We start from the raw sequence: 24234 nt of genomic DNA on the forward strand, positions 1-24234 counted from the left end.
TAACGTTCAGAGCACCAGAGGAGAGGGAGGAAGAGCTCACGAAGCTTGAGATTTGATTTCTAAGAAAGATTAACATTTTGGGAGGATGACCAAGGAGGTATCAGGGAAGAAGAGGAGGTAGGTTTTCAGTTGAGGACTGAAAGGCAAGAGGCGCTCCCATTCCTTGATGCTTTGGCAAACCAAAGACCCTGACCTGTAAAGCAGACATTGTGTCCTTGGAATGAGTCTCACCACAGTCTTCCTGGTCCTTTGTGGTATGAGTCCCATGTCTCCTGGGAGGACTTCGAGGAGGTCAGGCTGCTGACTCACCAGAAGGAGAGCGGGGTGTGTGGGGGGGTGTGGACAATGAGGGGGGCAGAGATTCAGTCACAGTCGGAGGCAGCAATGCCAGTTGCTGGAAGCCACAGGAGGGAAGAGCCCAGGGGCGTAGCCAGGATCAAAATTAGAGAGGGCAAAGGGCGGGGCCAAGGCACGGGAGGGGAGGGGCCACAGTGGGGCAAGGAAAGCCATGGTCGTTCAGGGGCGAGGGGGCGCCAGGATCAGCCCGAAATCGGGCTGTTCCGATCCCTCCGATCCCTCCGCGATCGCTTTTCCTCCACCCGCCCCACAGCCAGCCAGGGAGAAGGGAAACGTCCCTTCTAGCCGGCTGGCTGTGGGGCGGGTGGAGGGAAAGCCCCAGAGCCATGCAAAGCGTTTGGCTGGCTTTCCCTCCTCCTGCCCCACAGCCAGCGAGAAGGGAGACGTCCTCTAGCCAGCTGGCTGTGGGGTGGCCGGAGGGAAAGCCAGCCAAATGCTTTGCTCGGCTCTGGGGCTTTCCCTCCACCCGCCCACAGCCAGCCAGGGAGAAGGGAGACAGCACCGGGCAGCGGGGCAGGCTGGCCAGCGGCCCTGCTTTTAGGGGGGGGCAACTGCGCCCTCCTGCCCCCCCTGCCTACGCCCATGGAAGAGCTGCTCTTGTGCTTGGATCCTGCTTGCAGGTTTCCCACAAGCATCTGTGAGAACAGGATGCTGGTGTAGATGGGTCACTGGCCTGATCCTGCAGGGATCTTCCTGGGTTCTTATTACCGGGGGTTGGGCTAGATGGCCCTTGGGGTCCCTTCTAACTCTACAATTCATGATGCTGATAGTTAGACAACGGAACTGGTGTCCTACAGGAGACAGTGATGGTTACCAACTTGGGTGGGCTGAACAGACGACTGGACAGATTCATGGAGGCTATTGATAACTACTAGGCATCATGGCCTCCACATTTTGCGCCTCCACACTTGGAGGCAGCAATGATTCTGAATAGCAGTTGCTGGAAACCACAAGAAGGGAGAGTGTGAGATGCCAGCCCAATCTCTGGTCGGTGAGAGACTCCAGGCGTTTCTGCGCTTACCCAGGAGTTATTTTCCTTGGAATGAAGGTCAGTGGAGACTGTGGTGTCCTTAGGCTATTTGGATTTATTGACACATAGATACCTCCTGAGCATAGGATGGAGGAGCTCACAGCATTGACACCCCAATGGGTGTCAATGGGCTTCTTCATTAGTTGCAGTTTTGGACCCAGCACAGAACAAGCGGGATGTCAGGTGCTGGCTGGGTGAAGAGGAGGGGTGGGAGGCCCCAGCCGGGGAGGAAGACTCAGAGCCTGGGCAGTGGTGGTGGTGGGACACTGAGGACAGGCCAGAGGATGAAGGTGGGGGACAGAAGGGTTGGAGGCTGAAGAAGCAACCGGCTTGAGCGAGAGAGAAGAGCTGGAGCAGAAAGCAATGCAGACTCAGGACCTGAAGCAGAGAAGGAGGGGCCACTTTTCTTCAAGGTCACAGAGAGCCTTGCATGTAGCAGAACGGTGGGTATGGTTGAAGGCTTAGTTTAAGGCTTCTTGGGAGACATCTGGCTGGGGAGGAGACTTAATGGAAAGTAGAAGGCAGAGAGCTTCAGTCCTGGCAACTGTTTCATGGGGACCAGTCCTTTTTCATAGGCATTGCTGCCTGGCATGCTGTTTTCTAACCATTCTGCTTGTCTACATCTTGAATGCTGACCTGCATCTAAACCAGCCCTGACAGCAGGGTACAGTCCTTTGGGAATTGAAAGGAACTCAGGGCTTCATCCAGACTGACCCCACCCCTCAAGCTCAATACAGGCACACACACACACACACACACAATATGCCAGGCCCTGGAAATGTGGGCATTTGCCCCAAACATCCTCGCTGGCCAGCCTATCGGTTCTGGTGGGCCTGCGAGCGAGAGAATCCCCTCCCCTCCTCTAGGGTTTCAAATCAATATAAGACAGAATGTGAGCAATTGTTCATGGATCCAAAGAAACTTTGCTCAGGGGGTGTGTGGGTGCTTGCCAACATCCTTCTTTCCTTTAGCACAACACAGCTGCTCATAACTCACAGCAAGACCCAAATGTTGAAGTGTAGTGTGAATACAGGTCTTATTGGATGTCCATGGCATGATGGATGGCGACGGACACGGCTGTGTTGTGACCGTCTCGCCCGCTTGCCACCAGGCCGTTCCACACAGTGGCGTATTTCTTCCCCAGAAGAAAGTAACCGATGTGTTATTGTTAGTTGTGATGGATTCATTTGGAAGAGGGATTGGAGATATCAGAAGCATTCATCAGAAGGTCGGACCTGAAAGCTCTCCATAACTTCCTCGGGCAGATGATGGATGGAGAAAGAGGGAAAGGGCTGAGAGGAAGAAAGCCTTGAGCTAGAACCGATCTCCTTGGGTGTCCTCTTAGTCATCAACACTGCCCAGGACTTGATCAGAATCACACAGCAAACTCCAAGTGCATGTGAAGGTCACGGAGAGTTACTCATCGCTGTTTGGACTTGCAGGGATAGCGAAGAGATATTTAGAAACATTTCCATAATGTCCAACAATTCAAACACACACATATATCAAATCCCAAGTAGTGCTAAATCACTGCATGAGTGGAATAATAATAATAATAATAATAATAATAATAATAATAATAATAATAATAATTTATTTATACCCGCCCATCTGGCTGGGTTTCCCCAGCCACTCTGGGCGGCTTACAACAGAAGCATTAAAATACACAGAATGATATCTGCTTCTGCAGTGGGACTTCCACCTCTCCCCGCATGCCCCCAAATCTGTTCTGCACATTCCTCTTTGACCCCCCAAGTGGATTTAAAATCACAGAATCATAGAATTGTGAGTTGGAAGGGACCTCAAGGGCCATCCAGTCCAGCTCCCTGCAATGTAGGAATCCCTGCCAGGTGTCCATCCAAACTCTGTTTAAAAACCACCAATGAATCATGGGTTCATAGAATTGTAGAGTTGGAAGGGGTCCCAAGGGCCATCCAGTCCAACCCCCTGAAATGCAGGAATCTCAGCTCAAGATTCCATGACAGATGGCAACCTTTTAAAAAAACCTCCAAGGAAGGCGAGTCCACCAGCTTTTGATGGCTCCTTTCCACTGCCGAACAGCTCTTACTGTCAGAAAGTTCTCCCTAATGTTTAGTTGGACTCTCCTTTCTTGTCATCTGAATCCATTGGTTCAGGTCCTCCTCTCCAGAGTAGCAGAAAGCAAGCTTGCTCCGTCTTCGATGTCACAACCCTGCAGATATATGAAGATGGCTTTCCCATTGTCTCTTAGTCTCTTCTTCTCCTCCCTACTCCTGTTCCTCTACAATTCTATGATGGTGTGATGGGGCAGAAGCCCTCTCCTGACCTCTGGGTGTTTTAATGTCTTTTTTTCTTCTCCCTTGTTTTTAATAGATGGCTGTTTGTTTGCTGGAAGTTGTTTTGTAAGCCTCTTGGAATTGACTTGGCAAAAAACCTACAATATCTCATTCCTCCACATGTGCCCACTCGACCACTTCAATTGGCAGAATTGGCACAACTGCGGGTGCCGCGTGATACCAGTTCCACATTAGTGAGAAGCTGATTTAGTGTGACAGCATCTACTCTTTGGAACTCCTTGCCTATTGAGATCAAGCGGGCACCCTCATGGTGCTTTTTTTGGCGCATTCCTTTTAAGACAAGCCTGCTCAGATTTTCTTGTTTTATCTTTTTGTAAACCGCTTTTGTTTGCAATCAAGTGGTATATAAATTTTGTGAATTCAATAAACAAGCAATGGTACTACTACTACTAGTAGTACTACTAGTAGTAGTAGTAATCTGACTTTCAAGCAGCTTCTCCCATCCTCTCCTCCTCTTCAACTAGGTAAAGGCAAAAGGAGGGAACCCGGGTGGCGCTGTGGTCTAAACCACTGAGCCTCTTGGGCTTGCCGATCACAAGGTCGGTGGTTCGAATCCCCGCAATGGAGTGAGCTCCCGTTGCTCTGTCCCAGGTACTGCCCACCTAGCAGTTCGAAAGCACACCAGTGCAAGTAGATAAATAGGTACTGCTGCGGCAGGAAGGTAAATGGTGTTTCCATACGCTCTGGCACTCGTCACGGTCCTCTGTGCACCAGTCCCGGTTTAGTCCTGCTGGCCACATGACCCAGAAAGCTGTCTGTGGACAAACGCTGGCTAGCTCAGCCTGAAAGCAAGATGAGCTCCACATCCCATAGTCGCCTTAACCGTCCAGGGGTCCTTTGCCTTTACCTTACCTTCAACTAGGGTTGTTGTTGTTGTTGTTTAGTCATTTAGTCGTGTCCGACTCTTCGTGACCCCCTGGACCAGAGCACGCCAGGCACTCCTGTCTTCCACTGCCTCCCGCAGTTTGGTCAAACTCATGTTCGTAGCTTCGAGAACACTGCCCAACCATCTCATCCTGTGTCGTCCCCTTCTCCTAGTGCCCTCCATCTTTCCCAACATCAGGGTCTTTTCCAGGTTGTCTTCTCTTCTCATGAGGTGGCAAAGTATTGAAGTCTCAGCTTCAGAATCTGTCCTTCCAGTGAGCAGTCCATGGGACTCTCAAGAGTCTCCTCCAGAACCATAATTCAAAAGCATCAATTCTTTGGCGATCAGCCTTCTTTATGGTCCAGTTCTCACTTCCATACATCACTACTGGGAAAACCCTAGCTTTAACTATACGGACCTTTGTCGGCAAGGTGATGTATCTCCTTTTTAAGATGCTGTCTAGGTTTGTCATTGCTTTACTCCCAAGAAGCAGGCATCTTTTAATTTCATGACTGCTCAAGTAGGGTCATCTTGCCAAAAGCTAGGGCACAGGCTGGTTGCCGCAGAACATCCATCCAGATTCCTGTTCTGAGTCATTTCTTTAAGCATCTGGGGAAGTTGGGTCTTTCTCTGCTCCCCTTTTTATCATACAGGGTGAGTCACAGTTGGGAACTGTGTTAAGCTCTTTGAGCAAGGAAGTGGCGGGTCAGGGTGGCCTCTCCTCCTTTGGACTGACCTTTTTATCTGCAAAACGCACTTACTAATTGAATGTCACACTCTCATGAGACCGAGGGGAGCCTGTTCTTCCCGGTTCTTTTTCTCCCTTCCCTGGATGAGCCTTCTTTTCATTTCTAAAGCAACCGTTGGAGTATTTTGTTACCTTTAAATAAATGTGCCCGTTGCAATCATGACAAGAGTAAATTCCTAGGCTGTAATTAATGGCTCGGCTGAGACTATTTAAAAATGGCAAGCCTTATTCAGAGCAATCACTTCTAAAACGTTTTAAACACCTTTCAATATTATTGTGCCTGCAAAACCAATACCCGTTTTAATGGAAAAGTAAATTATTATTTTTTCACTTCTTTTTATCTACTTCTTGTGGGATATGTTTTAATTGGTAGGAGCGGATATATTAATGGCAATTTATCCCTCCAGGTGCCAACATGTGTGGGTTGAACATACACTGAGAGAAGTTTAAAGTCTGATCCTTAGCGGAAAAATGGAAAGCATATAGGAACAGGATGCGAATTATGCCCAGCTGAGAAGCAAGCTGGCTCCCCTTTTTCTTTCCCTGCTTAACAAAGATTCAGACAACAGACTGAGAAGTAGTTTAAAATATGATTTATTTACTCATAGTCCTGCATTTGTTCAGCAGCAACAAGCAGTGAAATAAATGAAGGCAAAATCTTTACCGCATAAACAGGCCTGAGGCGTGTGTTTGAGATGGAGCAGTAGGACCCATGTCTGCTCCCATCGCTGGTTAAAGAGAAAGAGAGAGGAAAGGAACAGGAAATACTTCTTTGATTCTTCCCGCTCAAGAGAGGAGGGGAAATGACATCACGCAGAGCCCTCTCTACCAATTACATTTCCATGGTCTGAGTCTCTGCCCATCAGCAATACAGCTCTGTGGTCTTAACCCCTTCTTTTGCTAACTAGCAAGAATGTGCATTGTTAGATTTGGCTGCTAATTTCCCACACTTCTGGTACTGTGAGCAGCAGACATTGAGGGAGATGGACTGCACAGTGGTTGGTCTATTAGGAGGGGGGCTTTCCCCCTCTTTGTCCTGCTTCATGTGAAATTCTCAAAAGCCCAAATAATTTCTGTATGGTGGCATCTTGCTTTATGTTATGTTCTGGGGATGGTGTGGATATGCAAAAATGGATATATTCAAAGGGCCTCCTTGGAACTGTCCCCATTCGTGCATCCATGCCTTCTGGAGCTGGCCACCTTACCACCACCACCACCACCCCAAAAAAAACCCCTAAAAGTTCTCTGTTTTTCTTATTGGGCAAGGCTCTGTGATGCTCTCACGAGATCTCACAGGGCCATCCAACTACCCACGAGATCTCACTTGACCATCCCTAGCCTTGCAAGCAAGGCAGAGAGATTAAAAACTTTTTGCATGGGCTCTACTTGGGTCACCCAGTGCAAAAGAAATTTGCACAATTTCAACCATATGATATATATAAAAGAATGCTGTACGCCCTGACAGACAGAGCAATCCTACCCTGTTTCTCATATTTTAAGACATACCCATAAAATAAGCCATAGCAGGATTTTTAAGCATTCAAGGAATATAAGCCATACCCCGAAAATAAGACATAGTGATAGGCGCAGCAGCAATGCCGGCCGCGGCAGGAGGAGGAGGAAAAAAATAAGACATCCCTTGAAAATGAGCCATAGTGTGTTTTTTGAGGAAAAAATAAATATAAGACGTGTCTTATAATATGAGAAACACGGGGTATGCTTGCATCATATGCAGAGAACTCCCAAGTACTAATTATCCCTTTCCCCCCTCTCTCTTTCCTCCCTTTTCTCTCTCCCACCCCTTTGCCCCCATTTGAAGTTCCACCCAACCTGACTGTCCCACAAGAAAAGTCGCCCTTGGTGACCAGGGAAGGAGACACGGTTGAGCTGCAGTGCCAGGTGACCGGGAAGCCCAAGCCAATCATCCTCTGGTCCAGGGCGGACAAGGAGGTCCCCATGCCTGATGGATCTATGCAGATGGAGAGCTACGACGGGATCCTGAGGATCGTCAACGTCTCGAGGGAGATGACGGGGACTTACAGGTGTCAGACCAGCCAGTACAATGGATTTAACGTCAAGCCACGGGAAGCCCTGGTGCAGCTCATTGTGCAGTGTAAGTCCACACCCTCCCCTGCCCCCCCCCAGTTTGGTAGAAATGAGTCTGGATTAGAGTCTGGAAGTAGTGCTGCCGCCATTTTGGAACTGGGTGGAGCATGCTCAGAAGTGACTTTTGATGCTGCTTTGCCCAGTTCCAAAATGGCCGTCGCGCCAGAAGTCACACTTCAGCCATTTTGGAACTGGGCAAAGCAGCATCAAAAGTCGCTTCTGAGCATGCTCTGCCCAGTTCCAAAATGGCCGTCGCGCCAGAATAAACCGGGGGGGGGGATCTGTTTTTTCAGCTAGGAACAGCTGGAAAAACGGGGATTTCCAGGGGAAAACGGGAGACTTGGCAGCTATGGCTCCACAGAGTTTGGGAACCTGCTTCATGATACTGTTCTGTGTGTGAATTTTGTGGCTTTTTTGTCAGGGGTTCAGCTTTACCCAACAATGATGTCTTGGGTGCGGGGTGAATCAGTATTATTGCATGCACCCCAATCTCCCAAGGCATTTACCTGGGTTCTGTCTCCTTGGAGTGAAGATCACCAGTGACTGCAATGTCTTTGGGGTGTGTGGTTTTATTTACGCATATATGCAACCTGAGCGCATAGGATCGAGGGGCGCACAGCATTAATCCTCCAAACAGATCTTGCTTCTCTATTAGTCAATTCTGGATCCAGCACAGAGCAAGCAAGTCTGTGTCTCCAGCTTCCAGCCTTCTTCCAGTTCAGTTCATACGCACACCTCTCTGCCTCTTGTTCTCCTACCTAGCAGACAGGTGAGGCGGGTGCAGAAAAGGCCCACCCATTAGCCTGGAAGGCACCGTCAGTTGTAGCTCTTGCAACCTGAACCATCCTTTTGGGATCCCGATGAAGACACTCGAGCGGCCAGCTAAGGTCATTGTCTTGCAAAGAAACATGTCTGGTAATTTGGTAGGAGTTGAACCCTTTATTTAGATTCTAACCCTCACTGGGTACAGGACGCCAAGAACTGGAAGTAAGTTGGGGCATCCTTCAAACTGACCCCACAAACTCACAACTGTATTGTGTAGTCGGCCCAAGACAAGCCAAAAGAGGTGGCTTTGGGTATCTTGGAGAGCAGAAGGTGATGGTAACCTCTGACAATGCAATGGGTGTTCTCAACCCTTGTATGATTGGGGAAAGCTCTTTAGTAATGAAATATTGAGTTCAAAACCTATCCCTCTCCCAAGTAACAGTGTGTTGTTGTTTAAAAGATACATTGAATACATTGCATTGGAGGAGATAGCACTAAATGACTCTCCGGGTCGCTTCCAACTCTACAGTTTTGTGGTTTTATGATACTGGATCCAGTTTAGGGTAATAAAATTCTAGAGATGTCACCTTCTTAATCTGTTGTGCCTTTCATAGCTTTATAGTGACAACTTTTGTGGATCGGATCCTGCTTTGTTTAGCTTAAGATGGGTTTGTTCAATAAGGCAGGATAAATTGAGGTGTGTGCTTTTCTTCTCCAGAAGCTATGAACTTTAGCTCATAGAATCACTGAGTTGAAAGGGACCCCAAGAGTCATCTAGTCCAACCCCCCTGCGATGCAGGATTATGCAGCTGCCCCTTACGGGGATCAAACTTGCAACCTTGACGTTGTCAGCACCATGCTCTAACCAACTGAGTTATCTGCCTCCAACAAATATGATTTAGGGAGGATATCTGCTGCTTGCAGGGGTTTGGGTGATGGGTCTCTGCAGAGTCCGGCTCTGAGGGGTCTTTGACTGCTGATCACTCTTCATGTCTGAACTGAAGGAACTGCAAGTTTCAATGGCTCCTTCAAGGCCTTTGAAAAATGCCACACTGAGCCCATTTCTTAATATTGCATTTGGGGGATAATATGTTTAGGTTCTTGGTAAAATGCCTTTCTATAGAATCCCGGCCGCCTGCTTTTAGTGTGGCAATCAGAAAAAGCATCAGAGCAAAGATTGTGTAATCTGGTTGCTATTATGTGATATGATGTGGAGGTGTTATACGGGGAGGGTTTTTTTGCTCCGTGAAGAAATGTGTTTGCATGACTGAGTTCAGGGTTATTTCTGAAGGCAGCTGAGGATCCTGCAGAACACCTTATTAAGGCACTCCACTTCTTTTTTGGGAAGCAATTATGTAAGATTCCGTCTGCGATGACTCTGTGGTGGGCTATAAATAGAATGCGGTATCTTATCTTAGAATGCCATAATTGGTTTCTTGTAAAATGTGTGAGTGTATATAAGATGAGAGGGTGTTTCTCCCCACCCCCCACCCCAAATGCAAAGACAGAAGTTGAAATCTCTGCCAAGACTTTTGTGCATGCACATATTTCTGAAGTTTTACATTTGCAACTTTCTTTTTTAAAAAAATAATAATCAATTTCTATTAAAATTTTCACTTACAAACCAATCATATCATATCAATTATTCCAAATTATACAAATATATATCTATTAAACCAAATATTATACCGAATCATAAAATTTTTGACTTCCCGTGCTTCAAAATCTGAGGGTTCTGAATAATGATACTTGCTGCTATTCTAATCCAAATTCCAAATTATTTTCAATCATTATAGTCCAATATAGTCCCAATCTTTCCCAACAGTTCTTTCTTGTTATTCTCTTCCTCTTGTCACAGCTTCTGAGATATTTTCAAGCGAGATTTAACACAAAGTCACTATTCCTGTGAGGGTTTTCTGTCACATTTGCAACTTTCTTAATAATTTTTATTTTTGCAAGGCACCATTGTGCAGCAGCTACATTGTGCCTGGAGGTCACAGCACAAAAAAATCACAGTGCTGTAGTTTTTGCAGTCTCACCTAGATACATTTGGGGAGAGTTGCAGTTTCACCATTTCCCACGTGTTCAAGTAGCTATCGGAAACCTGTTAAGAAGCAAGGATTTTTACCCGCAGGTTCAGCCTGAAAATGATGGCAAATTGCACGCATTGAAATTCCAAATTTTAATTTTGAATTTTAGAAATTATCGCAGTTAAACTAAATAAAAGCACAACGAAGAGCCTACAGAATCAGGCCACTGGCCCATCTAGTCCAGCAACCTGTTCTCCAAGTGGCCAACCAGATGTCTGGAGGGAACCAGTGAGCAGGATCGAAGCACAAGAGCAACTGTCTCCTCCTCTGGCTCACAGCATCTCATATACAGAAGTACTGCTGCCTTGACTGTGGAGGCAGAGTTTGGCCATCCTGGCTAGTAGCCATCGACAGCCCTCTGCTCCTCCTCTTTTAAAGCCATCTAGGTTGGTGGCCATTGCTGCTTCCTGTGGGAGGGAGTTCCATAGATGAACTACGCGCTGCATGGTGAAGTCCTTCCTTTTACCTGTCCTGAATCTCCCAACATTCAGCTTCATTGGAGAGAGGGGTTTTTTTGTCTCCCCACTTTCTCCATGCCACGCATAATTTTAGAAACATCTGTCATGTCCCCTCTTGCTTGCCATTTCTCTAAACTAAAAATCCCCGGCGCGGAAACCCTTCTTTGCAGAAGAGGCACTCCATCCAGTTAACCATTTGGGTGGCCCCTTTCTAAGCCTTTTCTGACTCTACAATGTCTCTTTTGAGCTTAAGTGCAGCCTTCGGGTGTAATATGTAGCTCGGCCCATAGACTCTCATGAAGCAGGCAAAAATAGTACATTCCTGTTGGAGGTGTAGCCCAGGCATCCCCAATCCGCGGCCCTCCAGATGTTTTGGCCTACAGCTCCCATGATCCCTAGCTAACAGGACCAGTGGTCAGGGATGATGGGAATTGTAGTCCAAAACATGTGGAGGGCCGAAGTTTGGGGATGCCTGGTGTTCCAGTTTATTTGTTCCAGTTGCTGCTATTAAACAGCCACTTTACACATGGCTGGAAGGATAGGTGTGTGTGTGTGTGTGTGTGTGTGCAAATTGAGCAATTTACTTCATCATCACCCTCTTTCCTCTGCAAAGTGATCTTGTTTAATGGCTGAAAATTGGAGCTTTTACAAAAGCAAGTGCCCTGATTTTTTTATATATATCAACGATCCAGAAAGAGTAGCAGTAAAGAAAATGTCTGAAAATTAAAGACACTAATGACTGACAAATTCACTGGAGCTGCAGGAGCTTTCATAGACAAGAGCGGACTTGCCTTTCCCTGAAATCGCTTTTTTTAAGATTGGGAAAAATCAAAGAATCGCAGAACTGAAAGAGTCATCTGGTGCTTTTCAAAGGATGCTGCATACATGCAGCCTATGTATTCCTGGTCTGGGGTCACACCTGTGCTCCAGGCAGCATAGTTATACTGTTGAATTCCCTGCCACAGGAGCAGGGGCATAGGAAGGGGGGTGCGGGGGTGCAGTCCGCCCTGGGTGCCGCCCTGACGGGGGGGGGTGACAAAATGGCCAGCGGCACTCACTGCAGGGCCTGCAGCACGCACGAGACATGCGTTTCGGTGCCTGCAGGCTCTGCGTTGTGCGCCAGCTGCCCCCCCCCAGCTGTTGGGTGGCAGAGCCCCCGTGGCGTGCCCCATCCCTAAGGATCCTGTGCACCATGTCCATCCCTATGGGCACCCCGTGCTCCGTCCCTATGGGCGCCACGTGCACTGTATGGTCCCGGGCACGCGGTGCCCATAGGGACAGCATGGGGTGCACAGCACCCATAGGGAAGGCACGGGCCATGCCATCCCTATGGGCTGCATCAATAGGAGTATAGCATCCAGATCAAGGGAAGGAATAGTACCACTGTATTCTGCTCTGGTCAGACCTCACCTGGATTACTGTGTCCAGTTCTGGGCACCACAGTTCAAGAAGGATACTGACAAGCTGGAACGTGTCCAAAGGAGGGCAACCAAAATGGTCAAAGGCCTGGAAACGATGCCTTATGAGGAACGGCTTAGGGAGCTGGGTATGTTTAGCCTGGAGAAGAGAAGGTTAAGGGGTGATATGATAGCCATGTTCAAATATATGAAAGGATGTCATATGGAGAAGGGAGAAAGACTGTTTTCTGCTGCTCCAGAGAAGCGGGCACGGAGCAATGGATTCAAACTACAAGAAAGAAGATTCCACCTGAACATTAGGAAGAACTTCCTGACAGTAAGAGCTGTTCGGCAGTGGAATTTGCTACCAAGGAGTGTGGTGGAACCTCCTTCTTTGGAGGTCTTTAAGCAGAGGCTTGACAGGCATATGTCAAGAATGCTTTGATGGTGTTTCCTGCTTGGCAGGGGGTTGGACTGGATGGCCCTTGTGGTCTCTTCCAACTCTATGATTCTATGATTCTATGACACCATGGCCCGCCACTATGGGCCCCGCAACCCACCCCTATGGGTGGTTTGCTCTGTCCCTGGCCATGCCGCCTCAGGAGCCTGAGAGACTTCCTCCGCCGCTGCACAGAAGGTGGCGATGTCAACCAACTTGGATGGCTTGAAAAGAGGATTTGACAACTTCATGGAGGAGGAGGAGAGGACTAACGATGGCTGCCAGCCATGAGGAATCGGTTTGCTCTCCAGAGTTGGAGGCGGCAATGCTTGTGAATGACGCTTGATGGAAAGCGATGGAGAGCTCTTGTGCTTGGATCCTGCTTGCTGCTTTCCCTTTGGGATTATCTGTTGGCCACTGCGAGAACAGGATGCTAGACTAGACGGGCCCTTGGCTTGACCCAGCAAGGCTCTTATTGTGTTCTTACAAGGGAAGCTTCCTCCTGAAACACGTTGAACACAATCTCCTGGGATTGTCCTCCCACCCAAGACCCAATGAAAATAATGGGGCCTGGGCAAAACCGGGGTAAGGCTGTTGCACAGACTCCAATCATTCTTGTGGAGAGCTTTCCAGTGGATTGTGCCTGTTGTCCTGGATAGGCTTAAACACACACACACACACACACACACACACAGCATGAGATGCAACAGTGAAGACGTCTGGAGTTTCAGCCTGCCTCTGGGCATAGCCATACTAACCTTTCCATGTCCAAGCACCCTTTTTGCCCCAGAGCTTTCTCCACGATAATGTGATCTTTAAAGCTAAATTGGAACAAACAGCAACCCACAGAAAATTCCAACTGCTATTTGTTGCACTTCAACTTTAAAGAGTGGATTTCACGGGGCGGAGGGGGGGAGAGCTCTTGGACCTTTAAAGTTCAGGCCTCTGCTTGGAAAGAGCGGGGCAAGGGATAAGCGTGCCTGGGCCCTCTATTCCTCCTTTCCACTCCTCACATCCATGCTGCTGAGCGCAAAACCATCATTGCAGCGTGGAGCTGTGTCCAAAAGCAATTTCAGCCATCCGCTTTTACCATCCTCGGGGACGGCACCTAGCGCATAAAAATGCCACCAGGCACAATATAATCAGATGTTTACATCATGTACCTTATCAAGCCACAATATCCAAAAGGACAAGAGGTAAGTTATTGCCGGGGTTTCCGTCCAGAGTTTATATGCAATCATTTCACGTTGGCGCTGCATAGAAAATTTTGTTTAAACTTTATAGCATCCGCGGCTTGGGGGAAGGATTAGCCTCGGAGTGCTTACGAGGCCTTCTGAAAAAACCCAGCCTGCTTTGAGGCTACGTGCCTTCCCCAACTGAGAGCAGCCTGGCAGAAGAGAATTTTTGGAGAATTGGGGCAATGCCAGGGATGGTGCTAGCTTGTTGAAATATACTCAGAGTCGAGAGTGAATTTCATGCTCTTTATTCAGCTCATAGTCATCAAGGAGAAGAGGAGAAGAATGGCTCTTTTCCCCAAACCATCTGCTTATATACATTATTTACACAATGGGCTTTGCGTGATTGGCTACTTCAGGGCTACACCTGTGGGCCAATCAGTTTGTGGATTGACTTCTGCCAGCAACCTGATTGGCTGCTCCTGCAGGCCAATTAGGTTGCGGATTCACTTCCACCTGGAGTTGGATTGGGTGGCTCCTGCGGACCAATCAGACTGCTGATTCTGGATCCTATTGTTCTATGATTCAGCTCAGTACATAACACTTGTCCAATGAACATCCAATGAAGTTTGGAAGATTCAGGGCGGATAAAAGAAAGTCATTCATTGTGCAGCACGAACTATGGAACTCAATCCCACAGGGGGCAGTGATGGCCACATGCTCGGATCCTGCTTGCTGGTTCCCCACAGGCATCTGGTTGGCCATTGTGAGAGCAGGATGCTGGACTAGATAGGCCATGGGCCTGATCCAGCAGCCTCCTCTTATTTTCTTGGGTCCAAGGAAGGGTAGAACCATAATTCCTGCTCAGCTATGGAGCTTGCTGGTTCACTCAAGACCAGTCACACACTCACAGCCCAGTTCCCTCTGACTTGACCCAAGGGCTTGCAGGATCAGGCCAATGGCCCATCTAGTCCAGCAACCTGTTCTCACAGTGGCCAACCAGATGCCTCAATGGGAATCATCATGTCAGCAGGACCCAAGTACAAGAACCCTCTCCCCTCCTGCTCTTCCTAGCAGCCAGTGTTCAGAAGCATGTTGGACAGGGGTCCCCAGACTACGGTCTGCGGGCCAGATGTGGCCCAATTGGCCTCCCAATCCGGCCCGCGACAACCCCCGCCGCCTGCTTTTACGGCGCGCAGCGCGGCAGCGAACTTCCAAATCAGGAGAAAACGCTGAAAATCGTTTGTGCACATGCGCATGGGCCTCTCCCAACCCAGAAGAGGTCATTTCCAAGTTGGGGGAGGCCCATACGCATGCGCACAAATGATTTTTGGCGCTTTTTCCGACCTGGAAGCGTGCCACCGCGCCAGTAAGTCTGTGTGTGAATGCGCACGGGCGCGCACTCCCCCGCCCTCCGGTCCGCCGTGCGATTGGTGCGGCGGGCACCGGCCCAAAGCCAGGTAAGTCTGGCGACCCCTGATGTTGGAAGTGTAGATTTTAGCGAATTTCCTTTAAAAGAACTTTTAAAAAAGCTCAACAACTTTTATGTCTAGATTGTTGGCCATCACTGCCTCCTTTCATAGTTTAACCCTATGCTGCATGAAGAAGGACTTCCGCTAAGCAGGTCTCCTTTTAAACCTTGTTGGGTTAAGTGTGCCATTCTAAGCTCCCACTTCCAGCACTCTGTGCCCATGCCAGGTCCATCTGCAGAATTAGTGAACCTCTTTGTTCCCTGTTCGGTTGCCTATTCACACAGACAACACAGAGGGAGGGGAGGGGCGGGAGGGAGAGATCCACAGGCTGATCCTTTTGTTCCTCTTTGCCGTAGCAGAACAGCATCTTTAGCTTTCCTCTGCGCTTATTTTCATTGCCCATCGAAAGGCTGTCAGGACTGCCAAAAACAGCCGCTTCGGAAGTGATCGTAGTTTTTATCACAGTCACTGTTCCACGGTTCATTTTGGAGAGTGCGAGAGGGACATCTATTGAGAATGTGACACCGCATTTCACCCCCCCCCCCCACCAAAAAAAAACATACTTGCCGTGAATTTTCCCATTGTGTGTGGGCTACACAGTGAACCTTTTATGGGGCAGCAACAAGTGGTGAAGGGTGGCCTCTAGAAGCCAAGAGGAGTGCAAGGGAGCCTGGGGAAGTGGGAGGGAAGACACCCTGGGACTGTATTGGCAGTGGCGTAGCAAGGGGAGCAGGGGTCCGTGGCACCAGGTGCAAATTTCTGAGGGGGGGGGATGCAACCAGACCCTCATTGAGGCCGGAGCCATGGGGAAGCAAGCCACCTTGTGGCCAGCAAAGGGACGCCTGTACATGCCCTCTCCCTGAGCCAGCCAAGAGGGAGGAAATGGAAGGGGGGGGAAGCACTCCCAGAGCCTCGTGTGTTGCCCGGAGCGCCTCGCTGCAAGGACAGGAGGGGAGAGCGACAAAATGGCAATCCTGGCATCCCGTTTCTCTGCCTTATCTCTGCTTCCAGGCTGGAGCTGGTTTGCAAGGAGAGGCTCCCTTGATTAGATGCTGGCCGGCGAAGAGACTGACCACTGCCGGCCACCAGGAGATGCAACACTTGGCAACCCACGATACGCCCCTGTGTATTAGGAATGGCTAAGGAAATCTGCAGTATGGCATGTGCTGTGTTGGGAGGGGGGGTTAGGGAGGAATTTTGTTGTTAGAGATGAGGAAGAAAGCCATTCATTTTGCATTTTAATGTGAACCTATCTAATTTGCATGCCCCACACGAGCAGCAGCTTTCAAGCTTCCCACAAGGACGTCTGGTTGGCCACCCAGAGGACAGGATGCTGGGACAGGTGGGCCATTGGCCTGATCCTGCTCATGTTCTTCTGGTCCACCGCGCAAGTGGAACAGCTCCCTCTCGAGCAACGGACCTTCCTTCCCTCTCCTCCACCTGCACCCTTTGTGCACCCACTGTCTCCTTAAAGTTGGGGTGGGGCGAGGGGAAGAGAGGGAGGGGATTCGTGGAATCATAGAACTGTGGAGTTGACAGGGACCCCCAAGGGCCATCTAGTCCAATCCCCTGCAATGCAAGAATCTCAGCTCAAGCATCCATGGCAGATGCGAAGTTCTGTTGCACTAGGAGAAATCACTCCTCCCGTGCAATAGCTATATCCAAATGACGGAAGACGGCAGTATAGATGTATTGAGCGCCGCTCACCTTCTCTTCCTCTTGGGGTGCCACGACTTGATGAGCAAACGGCCTTGTTTTGTTAATGGTAATCGGGATCGCGGAGAGCAGCTCCCCTAGGGGGCCACCAAGGAAGGAGCTCTCATCTAAAGCCAATATTGGGATCAGAGCAACTATTGATTAACACCAGCACCTTGGAAGAAGAAGCCTCACTCTGTGTACAGGAGCGAGGAAGCCCTCCTTCCCGGAGGTATTTGCGAAGTGATGTATAACAATTTAATTAATTGTGCCGACACAGGTTATGACTTCCAAATTTATTGGAGAAGCTTGGAGCTTCACAGCTGAGAAGGTCTGTAGGAACCTCTTTGCTTGGAGAAGAGAAATCTTCATTCTGGATTTCATTTTTTTCTTGGACTCCAGAGTCATAGAATCATAGAATCGTAGAGTTGGAAGAGACCACAAGGGCCATCCAGTCCAACCCCCTGCCAAGCAGGAAACACCATCAAAGCATTCTTGACATATGCCTGTCAAGCCTCTGCTTAATAGCTTCCGTCTGCGACAACTCACTCAGCACCCTTATTTTCCCCCTCTTAAACTTTAAGTAACCAAAATTCAATAAAGCAAAACAAAGAATCGGGCAGCAGCTTGCTATTATAGATCCATAGCACATGGTTGGATAAGTCATCGGAACATGAAGATATTTGATCTAAACTCAGAAAAGAAGATACAATTATTGTTCTCATGAAGACAAAGATGGCCTGTAGCAGTGGATGTTGGTATATAATAAGTACCATATAAAATCAGACTTGTTGGGTGGGGACCTGCCAGCCATGAGATTGTTTCTTAGTATATGTCAAAACACCCAAACACATGACAACGTAGTCTGTTGACGGTGCCTCGTGAAACCCATGTCAAATGAGTCGACTTTTCTCACACTGCAATACATAGAGCCTACCGAAACCAGACGTTAAAGGGAAGGTGTCACAGGCGCGGAAGCGGCTACTCTAGAGTAAAGACTCCTCACGACGTTGCCTTTTCATGCTTTTATTCAGTGCAAACTATTTACAGTGCAGAGTCAGTACTATGTACATGTTGTCAGTCTGGGTCAGAACCTCCGAATGGAGATTCCCGCGTTTTCCTCCAACAAAGTAGCCTGGGAACATTGAATCTCCGCCCCCGCCGCTTTTTGCACAATTCCGGCGTTGGCGGGAGCGGTCTTCTGGTTGCGCTTTCCCTGCTTCCTACTTCCTCTCCTGAGCGGAGTCTTGGCTCTGCTACCCTACCTGAGCCATGCCCTCCACTTCCTGATTCTCCGCTGGAGACATCCCCCTCCCCGCTCCCACTGACGCTGGGAGAAGAGCTTGTGCTTAAGATGGGAGGGGGCTGTCTGTAGCTGCTTTCCCTCACAGAAGGTCTGACGTATTTCTCCATCCTTGGGCAACAGGTAATTGGCTACAGCCAACAGATATATAATAAGTCCCGTCCACAGAAGAATGGCAGATTAAGTTGATGAACTACACTGAAGTGGCAAGATTCAAGAATGTCAGGAAGAATCAGAAATCAGGAAGACCGAAATTTTAATAAGGAATGGGAAAAATAGATAATTTACCTTAAAAGCCATTGTAAACAACTAAAATTATTAGTAGGATTGGAATAACACTCACCGTTTAATGTTGAATTTTGGTTATCATGGAGATTTAATAGATTTGGATTAATCGATAAGATGCAGGAGGAAAAAGGTTGATATAAGGACCCACAAAGGGGAGGAGGGAAGTTCAGGATATTCTTCGAAATTCTCTTTCTATGTTGGTTGTTTGATAATTGTTTATAAATTTCAAAATGTGAAAAAAACTATTTAAAAAAGCACACAGAGACACAAATATATAATAGGAGTTTTATAAACTAGTCCTGCATTGTTATCTTCAAATGTTGAGAATAGCCTGGCACTGAGATCCACTGGTCTTCCTGCAATCTCAGAGATCTCTTGTGAAACTTGTCTCCACCCTTTCTGTACAAATTTGCAACTCCACCACATGTGGAAGAATGTGCCAGAACAAAGTCTACAAGCAGATACAAGAAGAAGAAGAAGAAGAAGAAGAAGAAGAAGAAGAAGAAGAAGAAGAAGAAGAAGAAGAAGAAGAAGAAGAAGAAGAAGAAGAAGCAGCAGCAGCAGCCAGGATTTTAGAATGATCCTTGGAATACCCTGTAGGAGAGTCAGTTGAGGCAGCCAAAGTGGGCTCAGTTGGCACAGGGAAAGTGTTATGAGGAGTAACGGAAAAGAACATCTTCTGGGAAACTCGCAAGCAGGATTTGAGCACAAGGAGACTTTCTCTCCTCCTCTGGTTTCCAGCAACTGGGATTCAGAAGTATTTTTGCATCGAACGCTATTCTGGTTGGTAGTCACTAATAGTTTTTTCCCCCAGGAACTTATCTAATCAGCTTTTATTTATGTATTTATTAAAATATTTATTTACCACTGTTTCATAAAAATATCAGCGTGGTTGACAACAAGAGGACAACATTTCTCCTGATCCGAACCCATGGCTTCAGGTTACAAGAATGGAGGTTCCAACTAAGCACCAGGAGGAGCTTTCTGGCAGCAAGAGCTTTTCAACAGCGGAACGGTCTCCCTCGGGAGGCAGCGAACTGTTCTTCCTTGGAGGTTTTTAAGCAGTTGAGATTCCTGCATTGCAGAGGGTTGGACTAGATGGCTCTCAGGGTCCTTTCCAACTCTATGATTCCTCCTTCTTCTTTGGTGATCACTCATAGCTGAGTAAAATTGTCTTCCATAAAGACGGTTTTAACAATGAGTCTGTAAATGACTGTGGAGGCCAATTCTGGATCCACACATCCTTCCATAGTGGGTACATTGGTTTTGGGTGGGAGTTGATCACGGTGTGGATTTGCCAAGCGTGCCTTCCTCTTAGCATGTTTCTCCCTTGCGTCCTGAGTTTGAGTGTCTTCAAAGCCCATGACACCTTTGGTCAAGGCTGTTCTCCAACTGGAGCTCTCACAGGCCAGTGTTTCCCAATTGTCGGTGTTTATACTACATTTTTAAAGATTTGCCTTGAGAGAGTCTTTAAACCTCTTTTGTTGACCACCAGCATTACGCTTTCCATTTTAAAGTTTGGAATAGAGTAGTTGCTTTGGAAGACGATCATCAGGCATCCGCACAACATGACCAGTCCAACGAAGTTGATGTTGAAGAATCTATTAAAAGAGCTGGGAGCATGTTAGCTGTAGGACTCTGCTCAAGAGGTCTCTTACTGTGTCACTCTGTAAGGAAATACAGAGGCCCTCTTTTTCTTCTCCTGGAGTGATGCCCTAATAATGTCATTGCCAAATGATTGATTTCTGTTCCTTTGGTGTTTTTCTGTTCCTTTCTTATCCCCCAGCAGGATAACTTCCTTAACTATGTTCCTGTTGCTCTCGCTTCTGCCGCACTTTTCACATTCCCAGGATCACTCTTTATCTCACCTCCCTTTTGATCATTTCTGCCCTGCTTTGAGTTATTAAGCTGGACGCTTATTCATCCATCGGCGCTGACCTTCCGACCTGTAGCAGGTCTCACAGCTGGTTTCCGCACACAGCCTCCTGCCGTGGACCTTTTGATAAAGAAAGCAGCAGTTCAGTTAAAGGAGAGACTCTGTCTCTCGCACACATGCTCACACTTGATAAATTCTTCTGTCCTATAAGTCTGTTGGGATTTGAATTGGTGACGTAGAGAGTCATTTGGCTTGGAAACTTTGGATCCAAAAGTGGCGTCTGAAGCACTGAGCCAAGCTTAAAAAGGTAAAGGGACCCCTGACCGTTAGGTCCAGTCGTGGATGACTCTGGGGTTGCATGCTCATCTCGCTCTATAGGCCGAGGGAGCCGGTGTTTGCTTCAGGTTAAGTACACTTCAGGTTAAGTACAGACTTCCAGAACCAATTGTGTACTTAAACCAAGGTACCACTGTAGTGCCACTGTATTCTGCTCTGGTCACCTGGAGTACTGTGTCCAGTTCTGGGCACCACAGTTCAAGAAGGATACTGATAAGCTGGAACGTGTCCAGAAGAGGGCAACCAAAATGGTCAAAGGCCTGGAAACGATGCCTTATGAGGAACGGCTTAGGGAGCTGGGCATGTTTAGCCTGGAGAAGAGAAGGTTAAGGGGTGATATGATAGCCATGTTCAAATATATCAAAGGATGTCATATAGAGGAGGGAGAAAGGTTGTTTTCTGCTGCTCCAGAGAAGCGGACACAGAGCAATGGATTCAAACTTCAAGAAAGAAGATTCCACCTAAACATTAGGAAGAACTTCCTGACAGTAAGAGCTGTTCGGCAGTGGAATTTGCTACCAAGGAGTGTGGTGGAGTCTCCTTCTTTGGAGGTCTTTAAGCAGAGGCTTGACAGCCATATGTCAGGAATGCTTTGATGACGTTTCCTGTTTGGCAGGGGGTTGGACTGGATGGCCCTTGTGGTCTCTTCCAACTCTATGATTCTAAGATCCCAACGCTGTGACCATTCTTCATTGTGGTGCTGGAGGTGATCTTAGGCTATGGGATGGCAGCATGTGGGGAGGCTACTCTTGCCACTCCTGCCACTCCTGAAAATGACAGCAAACTGACTGGAGGGTGAGTGGGTTGGGAGAACTCCCCACTGGCTCCGGAAAGCAACAAAGCAAGGAAAATTCAGCAATTGTCAACACCATGACTCTGTTTACTAAAGCGAGCAGTGAGGGCACCCTGACATTTACGGCGGTTGAAGGCTATCTGTGCCCAACGACCTGTGCAAAGGTGAGGAATTTGCAAGTATTAACAGAAACAGAAAGTTGCAAATGCCGGGGATAAGTTTAGTAAGGTTGTGGCTCGTGGAAAGGGCCCTTATTCTTAGCTGGTGTATTTTATTTTATTGATTTATTTTAAAAAGTAATGCAGAGTCCTGCTGTTAGAGGTTGAATCTATTTCTTTACATATTGAAAGCAGTGGTTCCCAAACCTTTGGAGATTACCTCCCTCTTGGCGCCGTAAACTTCTCCCCCCTATTAAAAAGCTTTCCCCCCCCAGAATAGTGGTTTCCGCAACCCACTAAGGAAGATAATAACCCCATTCAATTCAAAATACAGTAGTAACAATTCCTTGCACACTGATTCCAAAATCAAATTAAAAATATTTAGTGATTTATACACCAAGTAAAAGAATGAAAGTTTTCTACCTCCTCCCCCAACTCTCTTCTCCCCCAGCCTTATATTATATACAGCTTTAATGTATCACATCGAATGTAACTCATCTGTAGAAAGAGCTTTATGATCTGAAAATGGAGACGATGTACAGTATGTACCTTTGCAACCCAAGAAAATCTCTGATAAAAACAATAGAAAACTAATTTAGTTATTTCCACCAAATTGATGAACTTGATCTAGTGATAGCAGCTTTTCAAAATCTGAGAGTCATTTACACCTTGAATGCCCCCTGCCACCCCTCTTGCCTCTTATTGCCCCCCCCCAGGTAACCACACTGCCTCCTAAGGGGTAGGAACACCCACTTTGGGAACCACTGACTTAAAGCGTTTCGGTACCGCTTTTTGGTTTGCAGACCCCTGAAGAATTAACAAAGAATTAATAAAAGCAAGCACCAATAACCAGAAGGAGGCAGCAATCCTTTTTTTAAAAAAGGACACACAAACAAACAGACATATGAAATAGATTTGACAGTTTCATATTGCAGCCTTGCCACGGCAAGGTAGTAGTAGCAGCTTAGAGCTGTGGTGCCCTAGGGACTATTTTGACTGATTTTGTAGACACTCTCTGGACCAAACGACTCCACTGCCTTGCCAATTCTGCGCAACGAGAGGATCAGACACCAGTTTCTTCTCCTTACTTTTCAAGAAGCATTGTTTCATCATTAGCATTAATAATAAGAAATCAGAAATTCTATTTAGGAACTGCTTCCCGTCAGGCAGCTCACGGCCGTCTGGCCCATCGCGCTTCTGGGCCGTGATGCTTGATGCTTTACCTTTTTGATGCATTTATTTCTTTTCTTTTTGCAATGCTTGCGCTTTTCCTTGGTTAATAAGAGGAAAATCAAAAAAGGAAGGAAGCAGAAAAGATGAAGCCGTGTCAGTCAGCAGTCAAGACAGAGGCCGGCTGTTTGCTGAAAGCTAGGTGCAGGCAAGAACAGAGATGTATGACTGCGTTGGAAAGTCAAATCTTGGCTTCCCAGATATTGGATCTGTGCACCCCAACACCCCCCCCCAAATAAATAAAGAAGAATCTGGTAGAACAGATGAGACATGTTGGATAAGAAAACAAGCAAACAGAAGCGTTCAAACAAAGCAGGAGGTGCCCCCCCCCACCCACACTTGTCGGTGTAGCAAATATTGAAAGCAGGGAATCCCCAGTCCCTCGAGCAGTTGTCTGGCACCATCATCGTCACAGTTCTCTCTCAAGGAGGATGTGTCAACAGCATCCAGTGTTGACAACCTGCAAAGAATTCAGAGTAGAGAGGAGAACTCCAACAGAGGACTAAAATGTGACTTTGATTTAAGAAGCAGAACCAGTGCCGGATTTCCATATACAGTGGTACCTCCGTTTATGAACACAATTGGTTCCGGAAGTCTGTTCATAAACTGAAGTGTTCATAAACTGAATCGAACTTTCCCATTGAAAGTAATGGAAAGTGGATTAATCTGTTCCAGACGGTCCGCGGAGTACTTAAACTGAAGCGTTCATAAACTGAAGCAAACTTTCCCATTGAAAGTAATGGAAAGTGGATTAATCCGTTCCAGACGGGTCCGCGGAGTACTCAACCTGAAGCGCACTTAACCCGAAGCATGGGTGTAATTGGTTCTGGAAGTCTGTTCATCAACTGAAGCGTTCATAAACTGAAGCGAACTTTCCCATTGAAAGTAATGGAAAGTGAATTAATCCGTCCCAGATGGGTCCGCGGCGTTCGTAAACCGAAAATTCGTAAACCGAGGTGTTCATAAACCGAAGTTCCACTGTAAGCTAAACAAGCTATAGCTTAGGGCCCCCAAAAAAATTCAAAGGAGAAAACCCTGGATGTAGATTTCCAAAATATAAGATAAACAACCAATAAAATAAAACCTACCGGTACATATGGCAACAGTGTTTTGTGTTGCGTAGGCTCCTATGATGTACGTCGTGGGCCCCGCCTGCTTGCCTGCTCTCTAAAATATCCCTGGTTTGCTCCTTTCTATATATAGGGCGACTCCATTCTGCATGGACTGGTTGCAGGACAACATGTGCAAATGGCTTGAGATACCTATTAGGTCCATCAATTACCATATAGCATACACAAAAAACAGCGACACTTTGTT

At 47.5% G+C, this 24234-nt stretch overlaps 1 protein-coding gene across 1 annotated transcript in view; it reads left to right on the top strand.

The window, feature by feature from the left end:
• Positions 1 to 24234, top strand: part of MDGA2 (MAM domain containing glycosylphosphatidylinositol anchor 2) — a 353191-nt gene that overhangs the window by 252893 nt on the left and 76064 nt on the right. Inside the window, exon 8 of the mRNA XM_060269123.2 lies at positions 7156 to 7449. Coding sequence (XP_060125106.1) covers positions 7156 to 7449 — 294 coding nt within the window. The remainder of the gene's footprint in view (positions 1 to 7155; positions 7450 to 24234) is intronic.

The sequence above is a fragment of the Zootoca vivipara genome, chromosome 1 (genome assembly GCF_965207765.1).
Source record: "Zootoca vivipara chromosome 1, rZooViv2.hap1.1, whole genome shotgun sequence".
In the NCBI taxonomy this organism is placed as follows: domain Eukaryota; kingdom Metazoa; phylum Chordata; class Lepidosauria; order Squamata; family Lacertidae; genus Zootoca; species Zootoca vivipara.